Source organism: Trichomonascus vanleenenianus, assembly GCF_965637985.1.
Source record: "Trichomonascus vanleenenianus strain CLIB 3782 genome assembly, contig: TRVA0_004S, whole genome shotgun sequence".
Taxonomy (NCBI): Eukaryota; Fungi; Ascomycota; class Dipodascomycetes; order Dipodascales; family Trichomonascaceae; genus Blastobotrys; species Blastobotrys vanleenenianus.
Window position 1 is genome coordinate 212503 of NW_027481883.1, and position 23571 is coordinate 236073.

At 47.3% G+C, this 23571-nt stretch overlaps 10 protein-coding genes across 10 annotated transcripts; 5 read left to right on the top strand and 5 right to left on the bottom strand.

Moving 5' to 3' along the window:
* Positions 1 to 1071: 1071 nt before the first annotated feature.
* Positions 1072 to 2037, bottom strand: TRVA0_004S02190 (uncharacterized protein; the record flags this gene model as incomplete). The annotated part of the gene is made up of 1 exon (XM_076682694.1): positions 1072 to 2037. One exon carries the CDS (start codon positions 2035 to 2037, stop codon positions 1072 to 1074), a length of 966 nt encoding a protein of 321 aa, XP_076543056.1.
* Positions 2038 to 2347: 310 nt separating this feature from the next.
* TOR2 (serine/threonine-protein kinase Tor2p) lies at positions 2348 to 9619 on the top strand (the record flags this gene model as incomplete). The annotated part of the gene is made up of 4 exons (XM_076682695.1): positions 2348 to 2415; positions 2496 to 3509; positions 3561 to 8139; positions 8195 to 9619. 4 exons carry the CDS (start codon positions 2348 to 2350, stop codon positions 9617 to 9619), a joined length of 7086 nt encoding a protein of 2361 aa, XP_076543057.1.
* Positions 9620 to 9783: 164 nt separating this feature from the next.
* Positions 9784 to 10227, bottom strand: YAE1 (Yae1p; the record flags this gene model as incomplete). The annotated part of the gene is made up of 1 exon (XM_076682696.1): positions 9784 to 10227. The coding sequence occupies one exon, from the start codon at positions 10225 to 10227 to the stop codon at positions 9784 to 9786; it is 444 nt and encodes a 147-aa protein (XP_076543058.1).
* A 321-nt stretch (positions 10228 to 10548) lies between these two features.
* On the bottom strand, positions 10549 to 11739 carry TRVA0_004S02256 (uncharacterized protein; the record flags this gene model as incomplete). The annotated part of the gene is made up of 1 exon (XM_076682697.1): positions 10549 to 11739. One exon carries the CDS (start codon positions 11737 to 11739, stop codon positions 10549 to 10551), a length of 1191 nt encoding a protein of 396 aa, XP_076543059.1.
* Positions 11740 to 12466: 727 nt separating this feature from the next.
* RIP1 (ubiquinol--cytochrome-c reductase catalytic subunit RIP1) lies at positions 12467 to 13123 on the top strand (the record flags this gene model as incomplete). Its single annotated transcript, XM_076682698.1, has 1 exon — positions 12467 to 13123. The coding sequence occupies one exon, from the start codon at positions 12467 to 12469 to the stop codon at positions 13121 to 13123; it is 657 nt and encodes a 218-aa protein (XP_076543060.1).
* A 339-nt stretch (positions 13124 to 13462) lies between these two features.
* HUB1 (ubiquitin-like protein HUB1) lies at positions 13463 to 13796 on the top strand (the record flags this gene model as incomplete). The annotated part of the gene is made up of 3 exons (XM_076682699.1): positions 13463 to 13488; positions 13533 to 13633; positions 13702 to 13796. 3 exons carry the CDS (start codon positions 13463 to 13465, stop codon positions 13794 to 13796), a joined length of 222 nt encoding a protein of 73 aa, XP_076543061.1.
* A 152-nt stretch (positions 13797 to 13948) lies between these two features.
* On the bottom strand, positions 13949 to 14365 carry MRPL27 (mitochondrial 54S ribosomal protein mL41 MRPL27; the record flags this gene model as incomplete). Its single annotated transcript, XM_076682700.1, has 1 exon — positions 13949 to 14365. One exon carries the CDS (start codon positions 14363 to 14365, stop codon positions 13949 to 13951), a length of 417 nt encoding a protein of 138 aa, XP_076543062.1.
* A 356-nt stretch (positions 14366 to 14721) lies between these two features.
* Positions 14722 to 16209, top strand: TRVA0_004S02344 (Brr6/Brl1 family protein; the record flags this gene model as incomplete). The annotated part of the gene is made up of 1 exon (XM_076682701.1): positions 14722 to 16209. The coding sequence occupies one exon, from the start codon at positions 14722 to 14724 to the stop codon at positions 16207 to 16209; it is 1488 nt and encodes a 495-aa protein (XP_076543063.1).
* Positions 16210 to 16571: 362 nt separating this feature from the next.
* RAI1 (decapping nuclease) lies at positions 16572 to 18865 on the bottom strand (the record flags this gene model as incomplete). The annotated part of the gene is made up of 2 exons (XM_076682702.1): positions 16572 to 17659; positions 17704 to 18865. The coding sequence occupies one exon, from the start codon at positions 18863 to 18865 to the stop codon at positions 17744 to 17746; it is 1122 nt and encodes a 373-aa protein (XP_076543064.1). The 3' UTR covers positions 16572 to 17659; positions 17704 to 17743.
* Positions 18866 to 21322: 2457 nt separating this feature from the next.
* ABZ1 (4-amino-4-deoxychorismate synthase) lies at positions 21323 to 23512 on the top strand (the record flags this gene model as incomplete). The annotated part of the gene is made up of 1 exon (XM_076682703.1): positions 21323 to 23512. The coding sequence occupies one exon, from the start codon at positions 21323 to 21325 to the stop codon at positions 23510 to 23512; it is 2190 nt and encodes a 729-aa protein (XP_076543065.1).
* Positions 23513 to 23571: the final 59 nt, after the last annotated feature.

The window sequence follows — 23571 nt, forward strand, 5'->3', positions numbered from 1 at the left end:
GAGCCGCAATCCATCGCTCTCAACGTCTACCTGGTGGAGGGTCGAGGACAAGCACTCGAGCACCCATAGCTCAATGTGCAGCAGATTTGGAGGGATTAGAAAGAGGTCTTTCTTTCGTGTTGTAATCTACCGGTATTCCTTTGCTTAGTATAGTGTAACCGTATAGCGCTACAAATAAATCTGAGATCAATCTAAGTCGTACTCACTGCGGCTAGACAACTTCCGTAATTTGTTTCAACGTATTAAAGTCGAAAACATCTCATACTTCCTACGGCAAGAAAATAATCAATACCGGTACTGCAGTAACTAATAGAGAGAGCACTTCGGAACGTTGAACCTTTATGTCGCTATACTGATCAAGTTATAGGCTAATAGCAGTGCCGTAAAATGTACAGCCGAAAGAACCAATCACCAATCTTAGCTGTGCGAACGACTACTCAGTACTCGGAGCACTGGACTTTGCCTATAGTGAGGGGGTTATCCTTTAGTACATCCCTAACGGCTTGTAATTTTTAGCAGCAGCTTCGTAGGATTTAAGCTGTCCTGTTTGCATGAGTGATATTGTCGTACAGTCGTAATCCACATTCAGATAACAAAACGCTTCGGAACTGATCAATGCAAAATATACCGGTATCTTAATTGGCTGATCGAATTGTCTTCAGCAATGCCCTTCGCGTAAAAATCCTTCGAATTACTTAACTTTACTACTGTATACCACTAGTATCTATAATTCCTCACCGACGATTTATCCTTTTCGCTTTCCGAACGTTTACACTATGTCGAAATGTTATCGGGCATGTGGGTGATTGGCCATCCTTACCTCAGAATGATTCGCTTAAGTAGGGGACTACGCCCTTGACTATGACAGCTACGGGAGAGCTTGATTAATTACCGTATTAATCAGCGCACGTATCCTCTTTTTCTCGGTAAGTGCTCATCCCTCTAGGTTAAGACTATTAAAGATCTCGGGTATTAAAGCTACAGAGTCTCACACATAATTATAATATCGCAGAGCCGCAAGAGGTCCATACGTGCAGTATTAATTCATATATACAAATCGTTAGTATCTATCTATTTGTTCGTAACGCATAATCTCTTTCCTGGACCAATAAAGCCATGCACTAAATCGTAGGAGGACATTTCTTTCAAAACCTGAGCAATCCCATCACACTCATCATTCCGCGAAATTCTCCAAGGAGAGTTGAGGTTTGCAATGATATTCTCCAATCCTTGGTCGCCGATACCCTTTAGACTAATTACCAGCGATTTCACCTTGACTTCATCTCTCGAATCTTTCAACAGCTGCTCAAGACTCTCACCATCTCCCTGATGGTCAAAAAATATCACCAGGCTCTTGGCTCGTACTAAGCGTAGCAAATCCATCGGCGGCGCAGCAGAAATGTCCTTTTTCCAGTAGTCTAAAGGTTCAAGACCAGAATCCACGGCCCACAGTACACTTCTCAGATCATCCCTGGAAATAATTGTGACCCAGCCCTGTAGCCTCTCAGCGCGCATGCTGTACTTTTGAGAAACGTACTTGATAAACTTGGGGTGCTGGCACTCAAGAATTAATGCAAATTTGTACAGCTGAAAGTTCTTCATGCATGCATTGAGCGCTATCGACCGCCCTGATATATCCGGATATGGCGCCTTTATACCGGTATCTTCGAAGGACTGTGACAACCTCTGGTATACATCGTCGTAGTGCCTCTGCCGTACGCCATGCTCTAGTTTCTTCCGTTCTGACGGAGTGCCAAAGATGTTGGCGTATGCAGCCCGTTCGGTCGCACCAAAAAGCTTGGTATCGGCAGGAAGAATGACCTCGTTCAGCCGGCGGACCCGCGGCCCCTTGATATGCTTGCCTAACCTCGCCAGGTTGGCCTTTACGAACTCGATCCGCTTCGACGACATGCCATGGAGAGAGAGCTCTCGCTTCAGCTCCGAAAGCAGATTATTCTCAGTGAGGCACGGCTGAACATTTAGCGCGTGCGCAGCCGGCTGACGTTTCCGCCATCCGTTGCTTGGAGTTGGTCTCATTGCAAGTTGATTTGTCGGCAGTGAAACGGCAATTTTCCAAAAATTTTAGTCAATTATTTTGCGTTTGACTATAATTGTAGGCCGGCTCAAGGAGATTCCCTCATCTGATCAAATTGTGTGGCGATAGAAGAGCCTTTCTAGTTCCAGAACGAACCCTGCTGTAGTATCTCCCAATTCTTAAACACTCGTTCACCTTCATATCCACGCACCCCATTCCATTATTCAAGGTTTCTTCATATACCGTTTAATCGACCATACTAACGACACATAAAAAAGCGCTTTCTAGATTGGTTGAATTGGCGGTATAAGTATGGCGTCTACGAGCCAACAGCCGGAAAATGTTGTTATCAACAACATCTTCAGCGGCCTTCGGTCGAGGTACGTATACCCCTGTTCCTACCCGTCCCGCACGATTGTGGGATCTGTTGCCACGAATCCACTAACAATAGTAATAACAGGTCGTCAGAGGAACGAATTCGGGCAGCCAAAGAACTGCGGAACCACTTGGTGTCCGTTTCTCCTGAAATGATGTCGGACCAGTACACGCGGCACAACAATGATATCAATAAGCGGATCTTTGAGCTGCTTCGCTCTCCGGACCCCAACACGAGAATTGGTGCCATTTTAGCCATTGACCAACTTATAGATGCCGATACCGGTGAGGAGGCCGCAGTGAAGATTACCCGTTTTGCCAATTATATTCGGTCTGTTGTGCTAACGTCGGACATTGATGTTATGCGTGCGGCGTGTAACGCAATGGGCAAGCTCACCATTTTCAGTGGTTTGGCCGGCGATTTGGTTGACTTTGAAGTTAAGAGATCGCTTGAATGGCTCCAGTCCGATAGACAGGAAGTGAGGCGGCATGCGGCCGTGCTTAACATTAAATCCATCGCTACTTACAGCCCCACCCTTTTATACGCCTACGTCGGGTCCGTGCTGGATAATATTTGGATTGCTCTGCGTGACCCTAAGGTTGCCATTCGAGTCGATGCTGCATCTTGTTTGAAGACGTGCCTGGACATCATTTACCAGAGAGATAGTCACCAGCGACAGCAATGGTTCACTAAGATATCCAACGAGGCCCAGCATGGTTTCAAACTCGGCACTGTCGAGGCGATCCACGGCAGCCTGCTAGTGTATAGAGAGCTTCTGCGCTCTGCAGGGATGTTCATGCAGCCGAAGTACACGGAGGTATGCGAGATTGTCCTTAAGTACAAAGACTATAAAGATCCTCTAGTACGGCGTACTGTTGTGACCATTTTGCCATGTCTATCGAGTTACAACCCCATGGAATTCACCAAACGATACCTTGTTGATAGCATGGCACATTTAATTGGCCAGCTGAAGCGGGAACGAGATAGGAGTTTGGTATTTGAAGCGATTGGCCAAATCGCCACCTCGGTTCGAAGCAACATGGCGTTTTACCTAGAGCCGATTTTAGAGAATGTCAGAGAGGGACTCAGCTCGAGAGGGTAAGTTTCATAGTATCTTCTTTGTGACCGCCACTAACCTACTGAAAATAGCCGCGGAAAGAAAGAACAGGAAGGGCCGATATTCGACTGCCTTGGAATGTTGGCGGCATCTGTTGGACAGGCTCTTGCTAAGCATATTTCGAGAGAAATCCTAGATCTCATTTTCTCTTGCGGCCTAAGCGAGTCATTGAACAGTTGTTTGATCCAGTTTGTTACTTATATTCCGCCTCTTCAAATCACGATTCGAGACCGATTACTTAATATCCTCAGCTACACGCTTAGTGGTAACCCGTTTAAACCTCCTGGAAGCCCAAATTCATCACAGCAGATGAACGAATCAGCGGCAAAGGAGTACCGAGAAGCCATGCTGCAACGAGAAGGCACTTCAGACATGACGGAGGAGAAACTCATCACACTTGCACTCAACATGCTGAGGACGTTTGACTTTAAGGGATATTCTTTGAGCGAATTTGTTAAAAACTGCACAGTAAACTTTATGGAGCATTCAGATGCAAATGTCCGAAAAGCTGCAGCCCTTACTTCGTGCGAGCTATATGTCAATGACCCAATTTGCTTCCAGGTTAGCGCTAATTCGCTTAAGTCCGTCAGCTTTGTGCTAGAGAAGCTTCTCACAGTGGCAATTACCGACCCATCTGCAGAAATTCGATACGAGGTATTGCAGTCATTAAATCCTATTATGGATCCACATCTTTCGCAGGCCGAAAATGTACGACTACTATTTATTGCCCTACATGACGAGGTGTTTGCTGTGCGACATGTCGCTATTAAGGTCATTGGGCGACTAACTCAAAGCAACCCCGCTTACGTGATTCCGTCCCTGCGAAAGACGCTGATTCAACTGCTTACCGAGCTCGAATTCTCTAACAATGTGCGCAATAAGGAGGAGAGCGCGAAGCTCCTTTCAGCCCTAGTGGCATCTTCGAAAGGATTAGTCAAACCGTATGTGAGATCTATCCTCCGGGTGCTACTTCAAAGCGCTCAGGATCCAAGTTCGTCGGTGGCTGCCAGCGTGATGACTACGATTGGCGAAGTGTCCAAGGTGGGTGCGGAAGAAATGAAGGAATATATCCCTGAATTAATGCCACTCATTCTCGAAACACTGCAGGACCAGAGCTCTTCCGTTAAGCGAGAGGCAGCTCTCAAAACGCTTGGACACTTGGCTAGCAGCTCGGGTTACGTTATTGAGCCGCTGCTGCATTACCCGCAGCTTTTGGGGATCTTGGTTAACATCCTACGAACAGAGCCATCACTCCAGAACCGGCGAGAAACAGTGCGGCTAATGGGTATTCTTGGTGCACTCGATCCTTACAAGCTACGTGAGGTGGAGCAAAAGAATGAGTACGAAGAAGAAGAAGCAACTCCCACTGATATGAAGCTTCTAATGAAGGGCATGAGTCCGACGAACGATGAGTATTATCCGACTGTCGTTATTACTACGCTCATGGGCCTTTTGAAGGATAATTCGCTGGCCAGTCATCATACCAGTGTTGCTCAAGCAATCCTTTTCATCTTCAAGTCCCTCGGCCTCAAATGCGTTCCTTTCCTCAGTCAAATTATCCCAGGCTTGTTGGGTGTTATGAGGACAAGCACTAGTACAATGACTGAATTCTTCTTTAGGCAACTCACTATCTTGGTGAACGTTGTGAAGCAGCATATTCGAATCTACCTTGACAGTATTTTTGAAATTGTCAAGGAGTTCTTCCACAATCCGACACTTCAGCCGACAATTCTCACTCTTATTGACGCAATCGCCCAAGCCCTGGATGGAGAATTCAAGATTTATGTCCCTACACTCCTTCCAATGATGGTAGGCGTTCTGCAGCAGGACAAGGTATCCAATGAAGCGGCCAAGAAGGTCATGAATAGCTTCATCGTGTTCGGTTCCAACATAGAAGAATACGTGCATCTCGTTATTCCTAACATTGTGAACATGTTTGAATATGCGCCTCTTCAGCTCAGACTTTCTGCCATTGAATGTATCGGGGATCTCTGCAGAACAGTGAACCTCAATGATATGGCCTCTCGAATTATCCACCCATTGTTGCGCGTCATAGCAAATGGGAATGAAGAGCTCCGACGAGTATCAGTCGATACTCTGTGCTCACTGTGTTATCAGATGGGTAGCGAGTTTACCGTTTTCGTTGAAGTCATTAACAAGGTGCTGGCACGATACAAGGTGCACTCATCGAATTATGAGCAACTAGTTGCCAAGCTCCTGAACGGTGAACCTCTTCCGCAGAACCTTAATCCATACCGAAAGCGGGACAAGAACCGAGACGAGGCTTCGCCGGCTGATATTCCCACCAGCAAAATCCCTGTAAATCAGCAGCATCTGAAGCAGGCGTGGGACGTTTCTCAGAGGTCTACGAAGGAGGACTGGTTTGAATGGCTTAGACGGTTTAGCGTCGAGTTACTCAAGGAGTCGCCATCTCATGCAATTCGAGCTTGCGCAAGTATCGCAGTGGTGTATACCCCTCTTGCCAAAGAACTCTTCAATGCTAGCTTCTTCAGTTGTTGGACCGAGCTGTATGATCAGTACAAGGAGGATCTAGTTAAGTCTATTGAGACGGCACTCACCTCAGTGAACATACCTCCAGAGGTTTTACAGACCTTGCTGAACCTGGCCGAATTCATGGAACACGATGAAAAACCACTTCCAATGGATATTAGAACTCTGGCCCTGTATGCTCAGAAGTGCCATGCGTATGCCAAAGCATTGCATTACAAGGAGCTCGAGTTTATCCAGGAGCCGTCAACCCCGACAATTGAGGCTTTGATTAGTATCAATAATCAATTGCAACAAACTGACGCGGCTATTGGTATACTTAAGCACGCACAGCGACATCATAATTTGCAGCTTAAGGAAACGTGGTACGAGAAGCTACAGCGTTGGGAGGATGCCCTCGAGGCGTACAACAAGCGAAGCGAGGCCGAGGAGTCAATGGAAGTCACCATGGGTAAGATGCGATGTTTGCACGCTCTTGGTGAATGGGAGCAGCTGTCCAAGCTGGCGCAAGAAAAATGGACAAACTCTTCTAACGAGGTGAGAAGAAGCATTGCTCCTCTTGCTGCTGCTGCCTCATGGGGCCTTGCTCAATGGGAGAAGATGGACCAATACATTTCCGTCATGAAGTCTGACTCACCAGACAGGTCGTTCTTCAATTCGATCTTGTTTATCCACCGAAATAACTTTGAAGAAGCTGCACAACAAATTATCAAAGCTCGAGATCAGCTTATCACTGAATTGACAGCATTGGTTAGTGAAAGCTACAACCGTGCTTACGGCGTAATAGTTCGTGTGCAGATGCTCTCGGAATTGGAGGAGATTATCACATATAAGAGTCTTCCAGACAACTCTGAGACTAAGATAACCATGAGGCAGACCTGGATGAAGCGACTGAAGGGCTGCCAGCGAAACGTTGATATCTGGGAACGAATGCTGAAGGTTCGAGCGTTGGTTGTCACTCCAAAGGAGGATATGGACATGTGGATTAAATTTGCCAACTTGTGCCGAAAATCAGGCAGAAATGGTATTGCTGAGAAATCTCTTAACCAGTTGCTCGAGGACGGTGACGGCAGACTCAAATCGTCTCGAGCTCCACCTCAGGTTGTTTATGCGCAGCTGAAGTATATGTGGGCTACGCATAACAAGCGAGAAGCATTAAACCATCTCTTTGACTTTACTAGTCGAATGGCCTCTGACTTGGATTTAGTTGGTGACGATTACATGAGCCAGCCACTTCCATCTGAGAGACCAGGGGCTACTAAGGAAATTAAGGATTACACCAAGCTTCTTGCTCGGTGCTTCCTTAAGCAAGGTGAGTGGCAGGTCGCTTTACGAGATGACTGGAAAACAGAAGCTCCTGATACGATATTGGGCGCCTATCTCCTTGCGACCCACTTTGATCCGACTTGGTATAAGGCATGGCATAACTGGGCTCTGGCAAATTTTGAGGTTGTTTCGATGCATGAGAGCAAGCGCCTCAAACGAGCCAGCGCTAGCGAGCGGGAAAATGGAGCAGGAGATGTTGAAGGATACGAAGTGCCCAATGATCTTGTTCCGCGGCATGTCTGCCCAGCCATCACTGGTTTCTTCCATTCGATTGCGCTTTCAGAACAGAAATCACTCCAAGATACCCTTCGTCTATTAACTCTTTGGTTCAAGTTTGGTGGCCTTCCAGAACCGGCTGCTGCAATGGCTGATGGTACAGCATTGATCCGAATCGAAGTTTGGCTTGATGTTGTACCGCAGCTCATTACACGAATTCATCAGCCTGATCCAGTCGTCAGCAAGGCGTTGCACTCGCTTCTCACCGAACTAGGTAAACGACATCCTCAGGCTCTCGTTTATCCATTAACGGTTGCTATCAAGTCAGATAGCGTCTCGCGTCAGAAGGCCGCCACAACGATTCTTGACAAGATGAGGACTCATAGCCCACGGCTAGTTGACCAGGCAGAAATGGTCAGTCACGAGTTGATCCGAGTAGCTGTGCTGTGGCATGAACAGTGGCATGAAGGACTTGAAGATGCCTCCAGGTTCTTCTTTGGCGATCACAATATTGATAAGATGTTTGCAACCCTAGAACCGTTGCATAAGACCTTGGAAAGAGTAAGCTTTTTTTTTGGTTTGCTGATTTTATGATTTGCTACTAACTATTATTTAGGGACCTGAAACCTTACGAGAAGTGTCCTTCCAGACAGCATTTGGACGTGATTTGCATGATGCATACGAGTGGGCCCTCAGCTTCAAGAAAACCGGTGACCTGACGCAGTTAAATCAGGCATGGGATATTTATTACAGTGTATTCAGGCGAATTACGAGACAGTTACCACAACTGCAGAATTTGGAGTTGCAGTACGTCTCACCGAAACTCATGGCAGTACAGAACTTGGAGCTGGCTGTTCCTGGTACCTATGTACCGGGCAAGCAAGTTATCTCCATTGTTAAATTCGAGACGTCAATGTCTGTCATTTCCTCAAAGCAGCGGCCCCGAAAGCTCACATGCAGAGGTAATGATGGAAAGGACTACACATACATTCTCAAGGGACACGAGGATATTCGACAGGATAACTTGGTTATGCAGCTCTTTGGGCTGGTTAATACGCTTCTGACTGATGATCCCGACTGTTTTAAGCGGCATCTTAACATCCAACAATACCCCGCAATCCCTCTATCGCCCAAGTCTGGTCTGCTTGGATTTGTGCCACATAGTGATACTTTCCATCAGCTAATCAGAGAATACAGAGAGGGCAAGATATTGCTGAATATCGAACATCGAATCATGCTTCAGATGGCTCCAGAGTACGATAATCTGACCCATTTACAAAAGATTGAGGTGTTCACCTATGCGTTGGACAACACCAGAGGACAAGACCTTTATAGAGTTTTGTGGCTCAAGAGCAGATCGTCAGAGGCGTGGCTTGAGCGGCGAACGCAGTATACTCGGTCTCTAGCCGTCATGTCAATGGTTGGCTATATTCTTGGTCTTGGTGATCGACACCCGTCCAATCTCATGCTTGACAGGCTGACGGGCAAGGTTATTCACATTGATTTCGGTGACTGTTTCGAGGCGGCCATGCTGCGGGAAAAGTTCCCAGAAAAGGTGCCATTCCGACTGACTCGAATGTTGACATATGCTATGGAGGTGTCTGGTATTGAGGGTAGCTTCCGAATTACATGTGAGCACGTCATGCGTTTGCTACGTGACAATAGCGAGTCCCTGATGGCTATTCTGGAAGCATTTGCGTACGATCCATTGATCAATTGGGGTTTCGAAATCCCGACTGCTATTGACAAGAATAAGGGCGACGAACGACGGACAAGCCTGGCGTATGGTAACGTGGATCCTGCGGAGATGAAACGACGAGCTCAGCTAGACCAGACCGAGTCTTCCAAGGCTGGACAGTCTGCTGAAAGGATTCAGCGAGCGGAGATTGTACTCAGTCGAATCAAGCAGAAGCTCACTGGTAACGATTTCCCCCATCATAAGGACTTGGAGGTTCCTGACCAGGTCGATCGACTTATTCAACAGGCGACTAATATAGAGAACCTATGCCAGCACTATGTTGGCTGGTGTTCATTCTGGTAGAACTATTTATATATATAATACAGTGTGCGATGTCATTACTTCGAACTAAAATTACATTTGAATTTGATTCTTCTATAAGTTAATGTTAGTTTTGCACGGTATTTGATTGAACTTCGGCATATTGAGGAGTCTTCAGGTAGGCTGAACCGTCAAACAATAACCGTCTACTCCAATTGGCCAATTTTCTGCTGCCATTTGAGGACCACTGGATGGATTTCTCCGTCCCATTTCTTATTAACCTCGTCGTCCCAGTACATTGCATTAAAGAGCTTTTCCATTTCAAGCTCCTCAGCAGCCTGGTTCATGAGATCCACCAGTCCTAAGCCCTGCAGTCTGCCCAGGATCTGGCCCACCGCAAGACCGATCTTGGCACCTACTGGGTACCCGCTATCGAATCCTTTCTGCAAGGCGTCGTCTTTTGACGCTGTGACACCGTCGACATAACCGGCCTTATGATGTTGTCGCTTGATAGCGACTGTTTGTGAGATGGTATTGTGCTGTTCGTCGTCTGAGCTTGCCCAGATATCCTCATCATCATCTACTTTAATCTTTGACCGATCTATTGGTACAACTTCCGGGTTGTAGAACCCGTGCACTTCGGTAGACATTTTGCTTATCGGGAAGGACCAAGTCCGATTTTTGGTGATCCGATTTGAAATCATGTCGGGGCTTATAAATAAAATGCGGCATTTCATCAAGAACATACGGAGTACATTGTAAGTGAATAAATCGTCCGTATGATTGTAACAGGCGTAGAAATATTGTTATTCAATTGAAATACCAGGTACTAAACGTTGTAGTGTAGTAAGTTATATACGCTATGAAAGGGTCACAGAATGCCATAACTAAAACAGAAATCGATTAACAGGAAGACAAATTATAATAAATAGTTAGCTAAATGGGCGGGATAAAAAATAAATACATCGTCTCTAAAAATGTTCAAGCGCATGCTGATTCTGCTGTTCCCAGAGCAAACGTTCAGAGAAACTCATCTGAGCCGGGTTCGTCTTCGTGCCAGCAGCATTGCTTGGACTGAATGCAACTGCCTCCCCGGGGATCTCACTCGAAAGATCAGTTTTGGCTGAGTGAGGTTTGAAGCTGGATATAGTGATGGGCAGCGAGGATGCGAAAGTCGAAATGTCCGCGTCCTTAATGTGGTGCATGTCTACAGGTCTTTGGGCGCTATAGCGGCTGACTGGTAGAGTATCGAGATCGTCGGCGTCTTCTTTGAGGTATTTGGTGGATGGACGAGGCCTAAACCGCCCGCGAAGCTGGAAAGAGTTTGAAATCGGCAAAGACGAGCCCAATGCTGGAGAAACGAGATCGGCGCCGTCCTCCTCGCCATTGTCTACAGTCACGTTAACAGCAGCCAGGTCTTCCTGACGCGAGCTGTCCTTAATCTCGCCATTGGCGTAGCCAATATCCAGGGCCTCATCGAACTCGAACATGTCTTCTGACACGTCTGATTTCGAAGAGGAGGTCATTTCGTCTTCAGAACCTTTAGTAGGTTTGTCCAATTTAATGTTGGAGAGTTCTTTCGATAATGCGAACCCATTAGACTCGTCTCCGGCGGCGGCGCTCATGAGTTCAACTGGCGCAGAATCGCCCAGAATCTGGCTCTGGGTCAGCCTGTCATACTGATCATCGTCCATATCCTCGTTATCGCTGAAATTGTCGTCGGTCTCACTGGTGTCGTCTTCGTCCGTAGCCGATAAACCGTCCTCTACAATGGAGACCTCGTCCTGCGGCGCGAACATGACCTTCTTGGAGCGCTTGTCGAACGACGAGCCCTTGGCCAGGCTGCTCTTGAGCGGCTGGGGCGACGAAGAGGCCGCGCGAGGGGATGGCGAGGGAGTCGCCGACTTGGACGAGGGCTCTTGCGGCTTGCTGCGGCTCAACACGTGCTCGGCAAACTGGCGCAAAATCTCAATAGAGGACTCAATGTTCTGCACCAGGTCGCGCTGGAGCTGGTCCTGCTTCTGCTCGATCTCTCTGACCTGCGCCTCGGACAGGTCGCTACGGATTTGGTCGCGCAGGGGCGGCGACAGGAAGCTGAACAGGTATGACTCCGGCACTGATGGCGTCTTGCCTGTGATCAGCGAAATTGGTATATCATTCATTGCTCACACACAAGGAGGAAACTACAGAGTCATAGGCGTGACAGATGTGAGGAAAATTACAAGAAGAAAGAAGTGGTTCTGGAGGGCTTAAAGATCCTCCCGCCTGTCACACAATGCAGATGGTGCACGTCTCTAACAATCTTGTGACGCCCGCGCGATGATACGTGAAAGGGCGTGGTGGAGGAGGTGGAGCCGGCCACTTGCGTTGCGTTGTGTTGCGGGACGGAACAACGTGACTTTCCCGATGGAACGGCTGCCCCCCGGACAGTCGGACCACCACTCCGCAGCCAACCAACCCCATAGCTGCTCGCTCCCAATTCGTCCAATTGTTTTCCAATTGCAAAGTTTGGTACGGTGCTAATGTTTTCCAGAACCGTCGCCCTTCACATGTGATGCGGGTAGAACGCACGCCTCAAGGTCAGCCGGGAACGGCCAGCCCGCCCAGCGATCCCGCGTATGGCAGTGAGCCGTCGAGCGGCGGCCATGCGGCGCACTAAATCGTGCCAAGTTAATTGGGAGTTTGGCTATTGAATCTCACTCTGTGTTCCGGGCCCGGGAAACCGCTCCGACCAATCACCATTGCGCAATTTTTTGTCAGACCTCTCTTGTGAAGCGAGAGAGGGCAAACGGGGCGACACCCAATTGAAATATTTTATTCCCAATTCTGTTTGGTCCACTCCAACCCCTACTCCTCCCCGTTTCCAATTCCAGACCAATTTATAGAGAGATGTCGTTCTTGAGATCTGCCGCGTCTCGACTGGCCAAGCCAGTTTCCATGCGAGGGGCTCTTGCTGGCGTGCGATACGCCTCGACGAACCCAATCGGGGGCCCATCCTACGAGGTGCCAGACTTCAGCCCATACCTCAAGGAGGACCGAAATAGCGACTCGAACCGGGTGTTCTCGTACTTCATGGTCGGCTCCCTGGGCCTTGTTTCCGCGGCCGCTGCGCGAGCGACCGTGCAGGACTTCCTGACCTCGATGTCCGCGTCTGCCGATGTTTTGGCGCTGGCCAAGGTCGAGGTCGGCCTGGGCAACATCCCAGAGGGTAAGAACATTGTCATCAAGTGGCGAGGCAAGCCGGTGTTTATCCGACACCGAACCGCCAGCGAGATTGCCGAGGCCCGTGCCGTCGACGTGTCGGTGCTGCGACACCCAGAGACCGACGACCAGCGAGTCAAGCGACCGGAGTGGCTCGTCATGATTGGTATTTGCACACACTTGGGCTGTGTCCCAATTGGCGAGTCTGGAGAATACGGTGGCTGGTTCTGCCCATGCCACGGTTCGCATTACGACATCTCTGGCCGAATTCGAAAAGGTCCGGCCCCACTCAACCTGGAGATCCCAGAATACGAATTGGACGACGACAAGCTTATCGTTGGTTAAAACATAAAAAGACCCCCAATCTGCTGCCTCCTAAAAACATGACCTCCCTAACTACTCTATATATATAATGCACTTTGTCATAATAGTTCACCTGTGTTTGTAGCTCTAACTTATTCAATTGCACCGTGGTTTTTAGCTCTCACTCATTCGAATTGTCCTAGCAGTTTCATATCATTTCTCCATATATTCCGTTGGTAATCGTCTCCCATCTATAGATGTATCAGGGCCATGCCGATTGGCTGATCCGAGACGCGATATTAGACGGTGCGTTGGGACCTATGTTAATGCTGTTGATCTGACCAACTTAGTTAAGGTCGTCCTGCATTAATTGGCGAAACGATGATTGAAGTTCTGTGCAATGATCGGTAAGTATACATACTGCTTAGTGCTAGCCGTGTTAACCGAGTAGTGTGGGCAAGAAAGTCCGAGTAAAGTGTATGCCGGACGACACTATTGGCGACTTTAAGAAGCTGCTGGCAGCCCAGATCGGTACTGCTCCAGAAAAAATTGGTAAGTGATAACATATAAATTAACAAACTTCTGCGGTCAATTGGGTGCTAACAAAGCCGTGTATTCAGTACTCAAGAAAGGCAACACTGTTTACAAGGATCACATCACTCTTGCTGACTATGAGATCCACAATGGGTCTAACCTTGAATTGTACTATGCCTAACTGATATAATATGTTATTGTAATCAACGACTACTGTAATAATAAATCAATGCGAAAATGTCGCTATTAATGGATATGGGGAATGACTCCAATGCACAAAACTATATTACAAGATCATATTTACACATTTCATAGCGCATAATAAATAGATGTTTAGCCCCGTTCAACGTGGCCCCGCTTCTTCGCGGCCGGGGCCTCAGAGGCACCGTATCGAATGTACTCCCGCACCTTCTGCAGATAGAGCTTGCCGTCGAGAGCGCCCAGCGGGAACCCGCCAAAGGTATTCTTCGTCGGCGTGGTTTTGGCGCACACTAGGGGCTTGAGCGGAGACTCGCTCACGCCGCTTGGTACGACGTACGTTCGAACCTTTTCCCAGCTGATGATGTACCGTCCTCGAGTCGTCCACCGACCGACACCTGAGGAACCGGTACCTTTGTAGAAGTTCTTGTTACCCTGCTTGGTAGTCAGCGGCCATCGCTTGTTACCTTTCCGGCCAAACCCGTAAAACGGAAGGCCGTTTCGGTACCTCTGCCATGGTCTCAGCAGTTGTGTGATTGGGGATGGCTTCATAGTGTCTTCTTCGGCCTTACAGGATTATGAAATTTTCACTCGGAGGTTGTGGGACCAAATGGGAACTGTTCGTGAGAGCCGGGTAATGTTTGCAAAATTCGCCGGTCCCGGAATTCGCTCGATTTGGACGTGCGGCGTTCCTGTTTCAGACGAGGAGGGAAAAATAAACAATTGATAGAAACGAAATCAAAATATCAAATTTCAAGTCGCATCTCCAGGTGGCTAATATTTATTAGACGAGTAGACATTCTTATATGTATATATAGATATATGTATATTAGAGGATACCCTTTTATTGTTTTTTTTTTTGACGTCTACTACGTTACATCAACTTATCCCCTCCACCGAAGCTTCTGATGGCCAAGCTAAGTATGCAGTCCTCTCCAGAGCTATCGCCGAATGGCTCTGATAAACCGGCATCGCAATTCGAAAATAGATACGCCGAAGAGCTCTATTCGGATCTGGAGACTCCTCTTGACAGCTTCTCGGTACACTCGCCTAACGATTCTGACGACATATCAGAGTTTGAAGGGACACCTTATAACCGCAGGATCCTAGGCGGGTCAAGCCATAAACCCGTAATAAGCTCGAGCCTCAACCCCAAATCTCGCTTCCTCAACTCGAGCCCATATGGGGCGCTCGAGATGGAGAAAGAGAATAGCAGCCCTCTCAACGGATACGGACGTACCAACAACTACCAGCGAGACACAACAGACTCCCCGAGTCCCGTTAAGAAGTCGCTATTCGGGCCAGCTCGCAGAGCGGCTGAAAGCATCGTGACGGTATTCCAGCCCGATAAGCAGAGGTCAGAGACACCAGAGTTTGATATCAACCCAGCGATGCTCTCTCGTATGATGAGAACCCCGCCAATGTACAGTTCGAAGAAGAAATCGGTGCGAATCTCACCAGAGAAGCCAACCGTTCACAAATACCCCCTTGGATCCAGCCTGCTGCGCAAGAATCAGCTGGCGCTGCCGTCATCCTCTTCAACGTCCAAAATTGATATCTCAGACGGTCCAAAGGTCTCCTACAAATCGCCTTCAAAGACCCAGCTCATCAAGCATGTCTTGAGCGCCGCCTCATCTGGTAACTACGACAGTGCCAGAAATAGGCCCGCGTCAAATGAAGGGTGGGAAGACATGGACGGCCAGTACCGCACGTCTGGAGACTACGCCAACGGTAACAGCAACTCGTCCTCTTCCTCCTATACCCAGAGAGCACCTTTGACCCGAAACCCCTTCTGGGACCCAGTCACACCATACGTCCTGAGTGGCTACATGCAGATCATTTTCAATTTCATGTTCATGGCTTCGATCATATACATGATCTATCTATTTGTGTCGACTGTGCGACATGATGTCGACATGAAAGTCGAGGAATACTCGCTCGAGATCCTCGCAGAGATGTCAGAGTGCTCCAAAAACTATATCCAGAACAATTGCATGCCTGACAAACGTGTTCCGGCACTTGAAAAGCTGTGCAACTCGTGGGAGAGGTGCATGAACAGAGACCCCCAGGTCGTAGGCCGCGCCCGAGTCGGTGCTGAAACGTTTGGAGAGATTATCCACAGCTTTTTGAAACCAATTAGCTGGAAATCTCTTATTGTCATTTTGATCTTTGTCCTATCCACGGGTACAATGTCCAACATGGTCATGACCTACACTAGAGCAAACTTGAAACCAAATAGCGAGGCAAAATCACACCCTTCGCCAAGCAGCACACCGAGTAGCAACGCCTATTCTCCGCGAACGCCTGCCAGCGGTACTAGGAGGTCGCAGTGGAAAACACCGGGTACCGCTCGGTTCTACACCCCCGGGAGTGGACTCAAGTCGCGAAGAAGATAGGCTTCCTCATCTCTTTCCTGTTCTATGCTAACTTTGCAGTAACTATAATATTTATTCAATTGGACCCACTGTTTTGGCATATGCCTTTCCCTTACCGGCCCTTCTTTTCACCCGTTCGCCCCCAACTCTTTGTCCCACACAATTGATTCTTCTACTGTAGATTGTTTGACATTTAAGGTGTAACAAATTCAACGCTGATCATCCGGTTTCGTAGTGCAGCTGAGACACTGCCTTCTCTAATGGTATTGTGCAAAATATGACTAGAAATCGAAGAAGACTGGTATACGGTAGTAAATAATGTATGTATTCTTATAACTACATGTATTACTGTTTAAAACATCGTTCCTGGTACCTGTTCGATTCTGCGTTGCTATCTGTACCCGGTAGTTTCAAAGTAACCGATGCGCTAATATCAGGTATAATATGGTACATAAAAAACTATGATCTATATAATGTATAGACCGTTATTGCTAGTGTTATTGCTACCAACAAGCAGACGGTACAGCTTTCTTTTTCCTCAGTGTCCATGTATGTATAATGCCATCTACAGTATTGACCAGTCTGTTAGCGGTGTGTCCGGTTCTACGGAACAGACTCTGTTTGACGTCCACTGTAAGGACTTTGGGGACAAGCCCGGGTGCAATTCGTTGTCTCCGTTTGTTGATTCCCTTACCAAGGTTCTCCACAGGTGTCCGCTATGGAAGGGGGTGAAGGCAAGAAACTTCAGAGCGAGATCAAGAAGCTCTGTGTTCCAATTGACCAGCTTATCGTCGTATGCGATAAATATGACGTTGACACTGCTAAGCTTGACGAGGAGCTGAAGGTTATGCATCTACAGGTCCTAAAGTTCAAGTGACAGTTCGGTCAGGGTGAGGGCCAGCTTGGCCTCGGGGGCCTCACAGATGCCAATGGCTATGCCGTTCAAACTGAAAATGGTAGCCTTCTCGTCGGAGGTAACGATTTCGCCGGTATTAGTCCAAATAATCAGGGTTCTGGTATTGCCAAGCGACAGTTCGGCGAAGGTGAAGATCAGATTGGCATTGGCGGTACGGTAGAAGCCAATGGTTACGCCCTTCCAACCGATAATGATGGTTTTCTGGGCGATAGGTAACGGCATTGCTGATCCAGGTATCAACATTCAGGGAAGTGGCGACACTAGCGGAGAACAATCTGACCAACAGAATGACCAGACTGCCAACGGCCAAGACGGCAAGACTGGTCAGGATAGTCAGATGGTTAATAGCCAGAGCGGTCAGAACACTACTGGTCAAGACGGCAAGAGCTCGTCCCCTGCTGATGACAAGTACGGTAGCGATGGCAGGAATGGTCAGAACGGTCACAATGGTCACAATGGTAACGGCGCTAATTCTGATAGCGCAATAAAGGCTATTACAAGAAGAAGAAGGCCTCCAACTAAATACTTAGTACATCTCTTTCATTCTAATAGTTTCTAATCAGTTAGCTTTGAACTTTAATATATTTTTTTATGCTTACCCACACCGTCAATAAACATATACCATTCATATTTATGATATTATGACTTCTTCAACTCATTTCGCCACTGTTTAAATTCAGGTAAGATAAGAGTTTTCTTCACAACCTCGGCAGCCTCTCCTTCTAACGGCCGTAGCTGAATACTCTGAGAATTGGCCTTGTACTCCAACCTCCACGCATTCGATTCATCGGTTCCTATAGTTGTCTTTATCCACTCTAGAACAGCTGCATAGAATGCAATTGCATCGTTACCATTCCATTTCTGCCGGGTTGTAAACTGACTGTTCTTAACCAACACTGGCAGCTCTGAGGTGTCATAATGTTCGAAGGACTTCAATACTCCGTTCTCATCCCTGAACCCATATATGACTTTACGAACGCCTAGCAGGAACGACTGTGCCCACGTTTTGAAAATCTTCCGTTCAAACTTTCTTGCATCTTTATCATCCCTGACGACCTGAGTGCATTTCAGCTCCACGTAATGTGCTAATGGATCTTCACCCGACGTTTCTTCCGGTTTATAGTCAAACACACAGTCTACTTCCCCTCCAAGCACAGTTTTCACATGTCCTACACCAGTCCGTACAATTGAGCAATACTGCTCAATGTTATTCACAGGTGCACTAACTCGGGAATCAATCTCTGCTCGCGTAGTATCTGGCCACGGCTTATCGAGGGTGGCAAGCCCTTCAAACTTATAGCCCCAGTAGCACATGATCTGTTGCATCTCATCCATGTAACGTTCTTTCTGCTTCTTAAGGTGGTGGTCTTCTTCGATAAAAATCTGACCATCAAATGCTAGAATATTATAATCGATATCATCATTGTTAGAATATGGAAGACAGAGTAAGTTCGTCATTATGCCCCTGTATGTAATGATGTCACCTTTGATTTTTTCTTGCTTCTTCTTCTCATAAGTTATCAAAGCCTCGAGAAAGTTGTTCAGATGAAGCGGCTGTGATTCATCTTTGCGGACAAAGTCTTTATAGCCGGTACTCAGCTCAATGTTCTGATTCAGGAAGTATTCTGGGATATAAAAGTACTTGAGCTGGCTCGCATCGGAATGGACCTTGCCATTAATATCAATCGAGAAAAATGACTCCTCTTTCGGCTGTCTGAGAGCTGCCTTAACTCTTGATGTAAGTGGCAATAAATGAGCCATAGTACGATAATTATTTTTTGGGGTACCACTACTGCCCTAATTGATGGTGAAGATACCGGCCGTGGTAAGCAGCGATCGTGGTAGTTGATAAAAAGTTCATGTCGCGCGGATAATGCACTAGCGCGCGCACTACCTAAAAACAGATGGATCGGTACTACCGGTACTGTACCATATTTCTATCGATCGAAATACTCTAGCGCTCGAACAACTCCACTAACTGTTACCGGTATAGGCACGTAGTATTTTTTTGGCAAATGATTGTCAAATATCTTTCAGTAACGTTAAGATGAACACAAGCGTATGGTCAAATTCAATTAGTGTAACAGTCTTCCAGTAGAGGTGTTTCCTTGAGCTCTCAGTAATCTGCCGCACAGGAAATCAGCCATGTCTTTAGTATTTAATGTGCTATTCGTATTTGGAGCCCCATGTGTTTATCCTTCTTGGATCTGGGGCCAAGCTTGATAGAGGGCTACGGTATTACCTGGATATTCCGGTATTATCGAGTAAATGTACACTGTGCTGTACCGATTGCCTGGTATTTACTGGCAGGCCCCAACAATACTTTCTATTGCCGGTATTACCTAGGTATCGCTAGGACACCATCGCGTTTGTTGCCTTTTCATAACCTGCTACTTTTCTTCTTTGCGCCGTTTTGAGAACGGATAGTATGTGGGCGACTACGGTATACATATTTACAGGAGTTATACCCCACATACGAAGCACTGATAACGCTCTACAATGAATTAATCTGAGACTAGCGATACACTGAATTACCGGTACACAAGCATTGGTATTATAACCATATTTTATGCTATGAATGCCACTATAATTGTAACTGCCAAATTTCCTTCCAGAGCTACCGCCCACGGACTAAATTTTATGGCTCCTCACCTCGGAGATTTGGTTCCTGACTAGCGCAAAATAAATAATACAGCCCTTGTAAGTAATATGGTATAAAGCAACCAAAAAGGAATCAATAAAAAAAGGACATGCTTCAGGAAGGGAGAGAGAGAGCATGGCTCTTCATAGCTTGCTTATGAACCTGAGGGTGAATAATTAAATGGATGACTGATCCGTATCTCTACTTAGGGCTTAGACCTTGATGTCCCTAAAAGATTATATAGACCAATGGGTTTGATATTGGGTCTGCTAATCTCCCTCCGACTTGTCCATGAGCAATGCTATCAAAGCAAGACAAACCGATGACATTATCGGCACTGGTAGTGTATAGAATTTAATTCCGTGGCTATTCGTCTGAGTTGAAATAGGTCGAGCCCATTTCTAAAAGAGCTGTACTCACCGGTCTTGTAAGCGAGTCTACATGACACCAGCAAGTCGTCGTATTATTGGTATCATTACATGTAGTTATTTTGAAATTACGTACCCGGTACAAACTACCTCGTAGATTCTCAAATGTTGTTGTTGATAATTAACAGCTCAATTTGTTGCAGAGTCAAACAATGATATACGGTACACTGTGGCTTTTGCGGGACCCTTACTTCTGTACTAATTGAATACTAAAAATGAGGCCAATCTACTGCGCATTCATAATTACGATTCATAATACCGTAATTTAAACCATTGAATGAAATACCATGGTAATACCGTACAGTAATACAGAAAGACGTGCCTCTAACGTTACCTGATTAAAATACTTGTTACATTGGTGGCTATGACCTGAGAAAATAATCTTTTGGCTAATAAGCAAGTCATGAAGAGCCATACTCTCTCGCCCTTTCCTGAAACATGACGTCTTTTTTTTTATTCCTTTTTGATTGTTTCATACCAGCTTTCTCACAAGGGCTGCATTATTTATATTACACAAGTCCGGAACCAAATCTCCGAGGTGAGGAGCCATAAAATTTAGTCCGTGGGCCCGTCCATCGAACACAACGACCGTCCCCAACACATTCACGCAAGATCGGTTTCAAAGCTGGCCCCTTTTTCCGGGTATGCAGAGTCGATGCTCATCGCTGTAGTTCAGACAAACCAATTAATCTCTTCTCAAGCCCCACACTGGCTATAGAAAAAACCGTTGAGATCTGTGTCAATTCCGATCCATGCCATACACACACAACACATTAGTGTCCAACGGTCCCGGGCAACTAAGTTACAGAGCGGCCGAACGAACCTCTTCTGTAAAGAGCGAAATACGACTCCTGCCCCATCTGGTTCTGTTTAAACATCGGCGCCGGCAGCGATCCGACTGCGGTCCCCCGATTACGCGGAAGCCGCGCAGAATGGTGACTCAGGTGACAGGACATGCTGGTGCCTGTTTCATCCGTGCCCTGAAATTTTAAGCTCTTCGATTGGTAAGGTTAGAAAACGCATTGCACTGTTGCTCACCGTTTCGCCGCATCTTAAAAAAATATAGCCGTCTGAACGGCACGCTATAGATTTTCCCTTCCATTCTCTCCTCAGCCGGTTTTCAGTGTGTAGTGGGCGTTTCTGTTTGCGATGCCTTCGATCTTGCTAATTGACTCCTATGACTCGTTCACCTTCAACTTGTCAGAGCTGATAGAACGAGTCACCCACGCAACCGTAGTGACCATCCACAATGACACGGTATCCTCAGAGGTATTTGTTAACGAGATTCTACCACACTTTGACGCTGTGGTTGTTGGTCCGGGTCCAGGATCTCCTGGTAACCCCGCGGACGCAGGGGTCCTGCCAGCTCTGTGGACGCTTCCTCAGGACAAGGTTTTGCCAATATTTGGCGTGTGCCTCGGTTTCCAGAGCATGGTGCTCGGGTTTGGCGGTGAAGTGAAGCGCCTAGAAGTGGTCAAGCATGGTCAGCCAGGGAAAATCGAGCACAACGGCCAGTCCATTTTCGCTGGCATCACCGAGCCATTCCTTAGCACCCGTTACCACTCCCTGCATGGTATTCTCGGCGCGGACGACCACGAAATCATCCCGCTTGCGTATGTCGAGGACGAATCTGGGCGAATTCTCATGGCAGGACAGCATGTATCCAAACCGTTCTACGGCGTTCAGTACCACCCAGAGAGTGTCTGCTCCTTCCATGGCGATACTGTTCTGGGCAATTTCTGGAAGATGGCCCAGGAGTGGTCTGAAGCTAACGGAAGAGTGAAAGCCACAGATTCGGATGCATTGAACGCAATTATCCGTTCTTACGGTATCAAGCCGCTTCCATTTGCCCAGCGACAGCTTGCTTCCAACGGTTCTGAAGGAGCTGTGATTTTTGAGAGCGTCCCAGTAGATCATGTGAACCTTAAGGGCTCTCAGCTGGCAGTGGCCTTGTGCGACCTTGTTAAGCAGCAAGGATTCGACTTCACGCTGCTCAATTCCGGCGCAGAACCCGGTAGATGGTCGATTATTGGCCTTCTTGAAAAGGATAAGACTAAAATGCTTACTCATTACCTGTCCTACCAGCCGGACAAGGTCTTCATTAGGCCTTATGGAGGCGATGAATCCACCGAAGTCGCAGAGACGCTTTGCGAGAAGGGAGTCTACGAGTTTTTGGCACAGTATATGCTGCCAAAGTTGGAGAAATTCAAGAACGCCACTACTCCTCCCGAGAGCAGATTTGTCGGTGGCCTTATGGGTTATTTGAGTTACGAAATGGGCGACATTCCTGATAAGGTCGAGCAAATTGAGCGAAAGTATGCCGACGTCAGTCTCGTCGACATTGAGCGAAGCATTCTCATTGACCAGAAAACGAACCAGCTTTATGTTGTTTCAATTGTTGAAGACGACGTTGCATTCGTTAAGGACCTTGCCAAGGATATAACCAAGTTTGTCGCTTCTCCAATCAAGTTAGAAGATGTGCCTTCGTCTAGTGCCTCATGCTTTTCTGAACCGGCCAAATTCACATTCCCTGATAGAGAGACTTACATTGATAAGATCGAGCAGGCAAAGGAGTTCCTGCGAAGTGGAGACTCGTATGAACTGTGCCTTACTGCTCAGACGAAGATCCATTTGCCAGGATACTTAGACCCGTGGCAGCTGTACAAGATTCTGCTTAACCGAAACCCGTCGCCATACTCGTGCTATCTGGATTTGTTGGACTCAGCACTTGTTGGATCTTCGCCGGAGCGTTTCATGTCGTGGACTGCCGGAGGTCTGTGTGAGTACCGACCAATTAAGGGGACAGTTAAGAAGGTGCCCGGAATGACTTATGAAAAGGCGCATGCTATTCTCAATACGCCAAAGGAGCGGGGAGAGAACTTAATGATTGTTGATCTTATCCGGCATGATCTCAACCAGATGGTAGAGAATGTTCGCGTAGAAAAGCTTATGACTGTCGAGGAGTACCATACTGTGTACCAGCTGGTCTCTGTTATCCAGGGTGACCTCCCGCCTCGATATATTGGCATTGACCTCTTGGCGCATTCTCTTCCACCAGGATCGATGACAGGTGCTCCGAAGAAGCGGTCAGTTGAAATACTGCGCGACCTCGAGGACCATACGAGACGAGGAATTTACTCTGGCGTCAGCGGATTTTGGTCAGTGACTGACGAAGGCGACTGGAGTGTTATTATCAGATCTGCTTTCTCTTACAAGAATGAGGACAACACACTGTGGCGAATTGGTGCCGGTGGAGCCATTACGATTTTGTCTGATTCCGGGGAGGAATGGGAGGAAATGAAGACGAAGCTTGAGAGTGCTCTTCAAGCGTTTTCTTAACCAGAGCTTCGTATGGTGGAGAGAAATTGCATGAAAACTATCTAGTTCCTGGTAGTAAA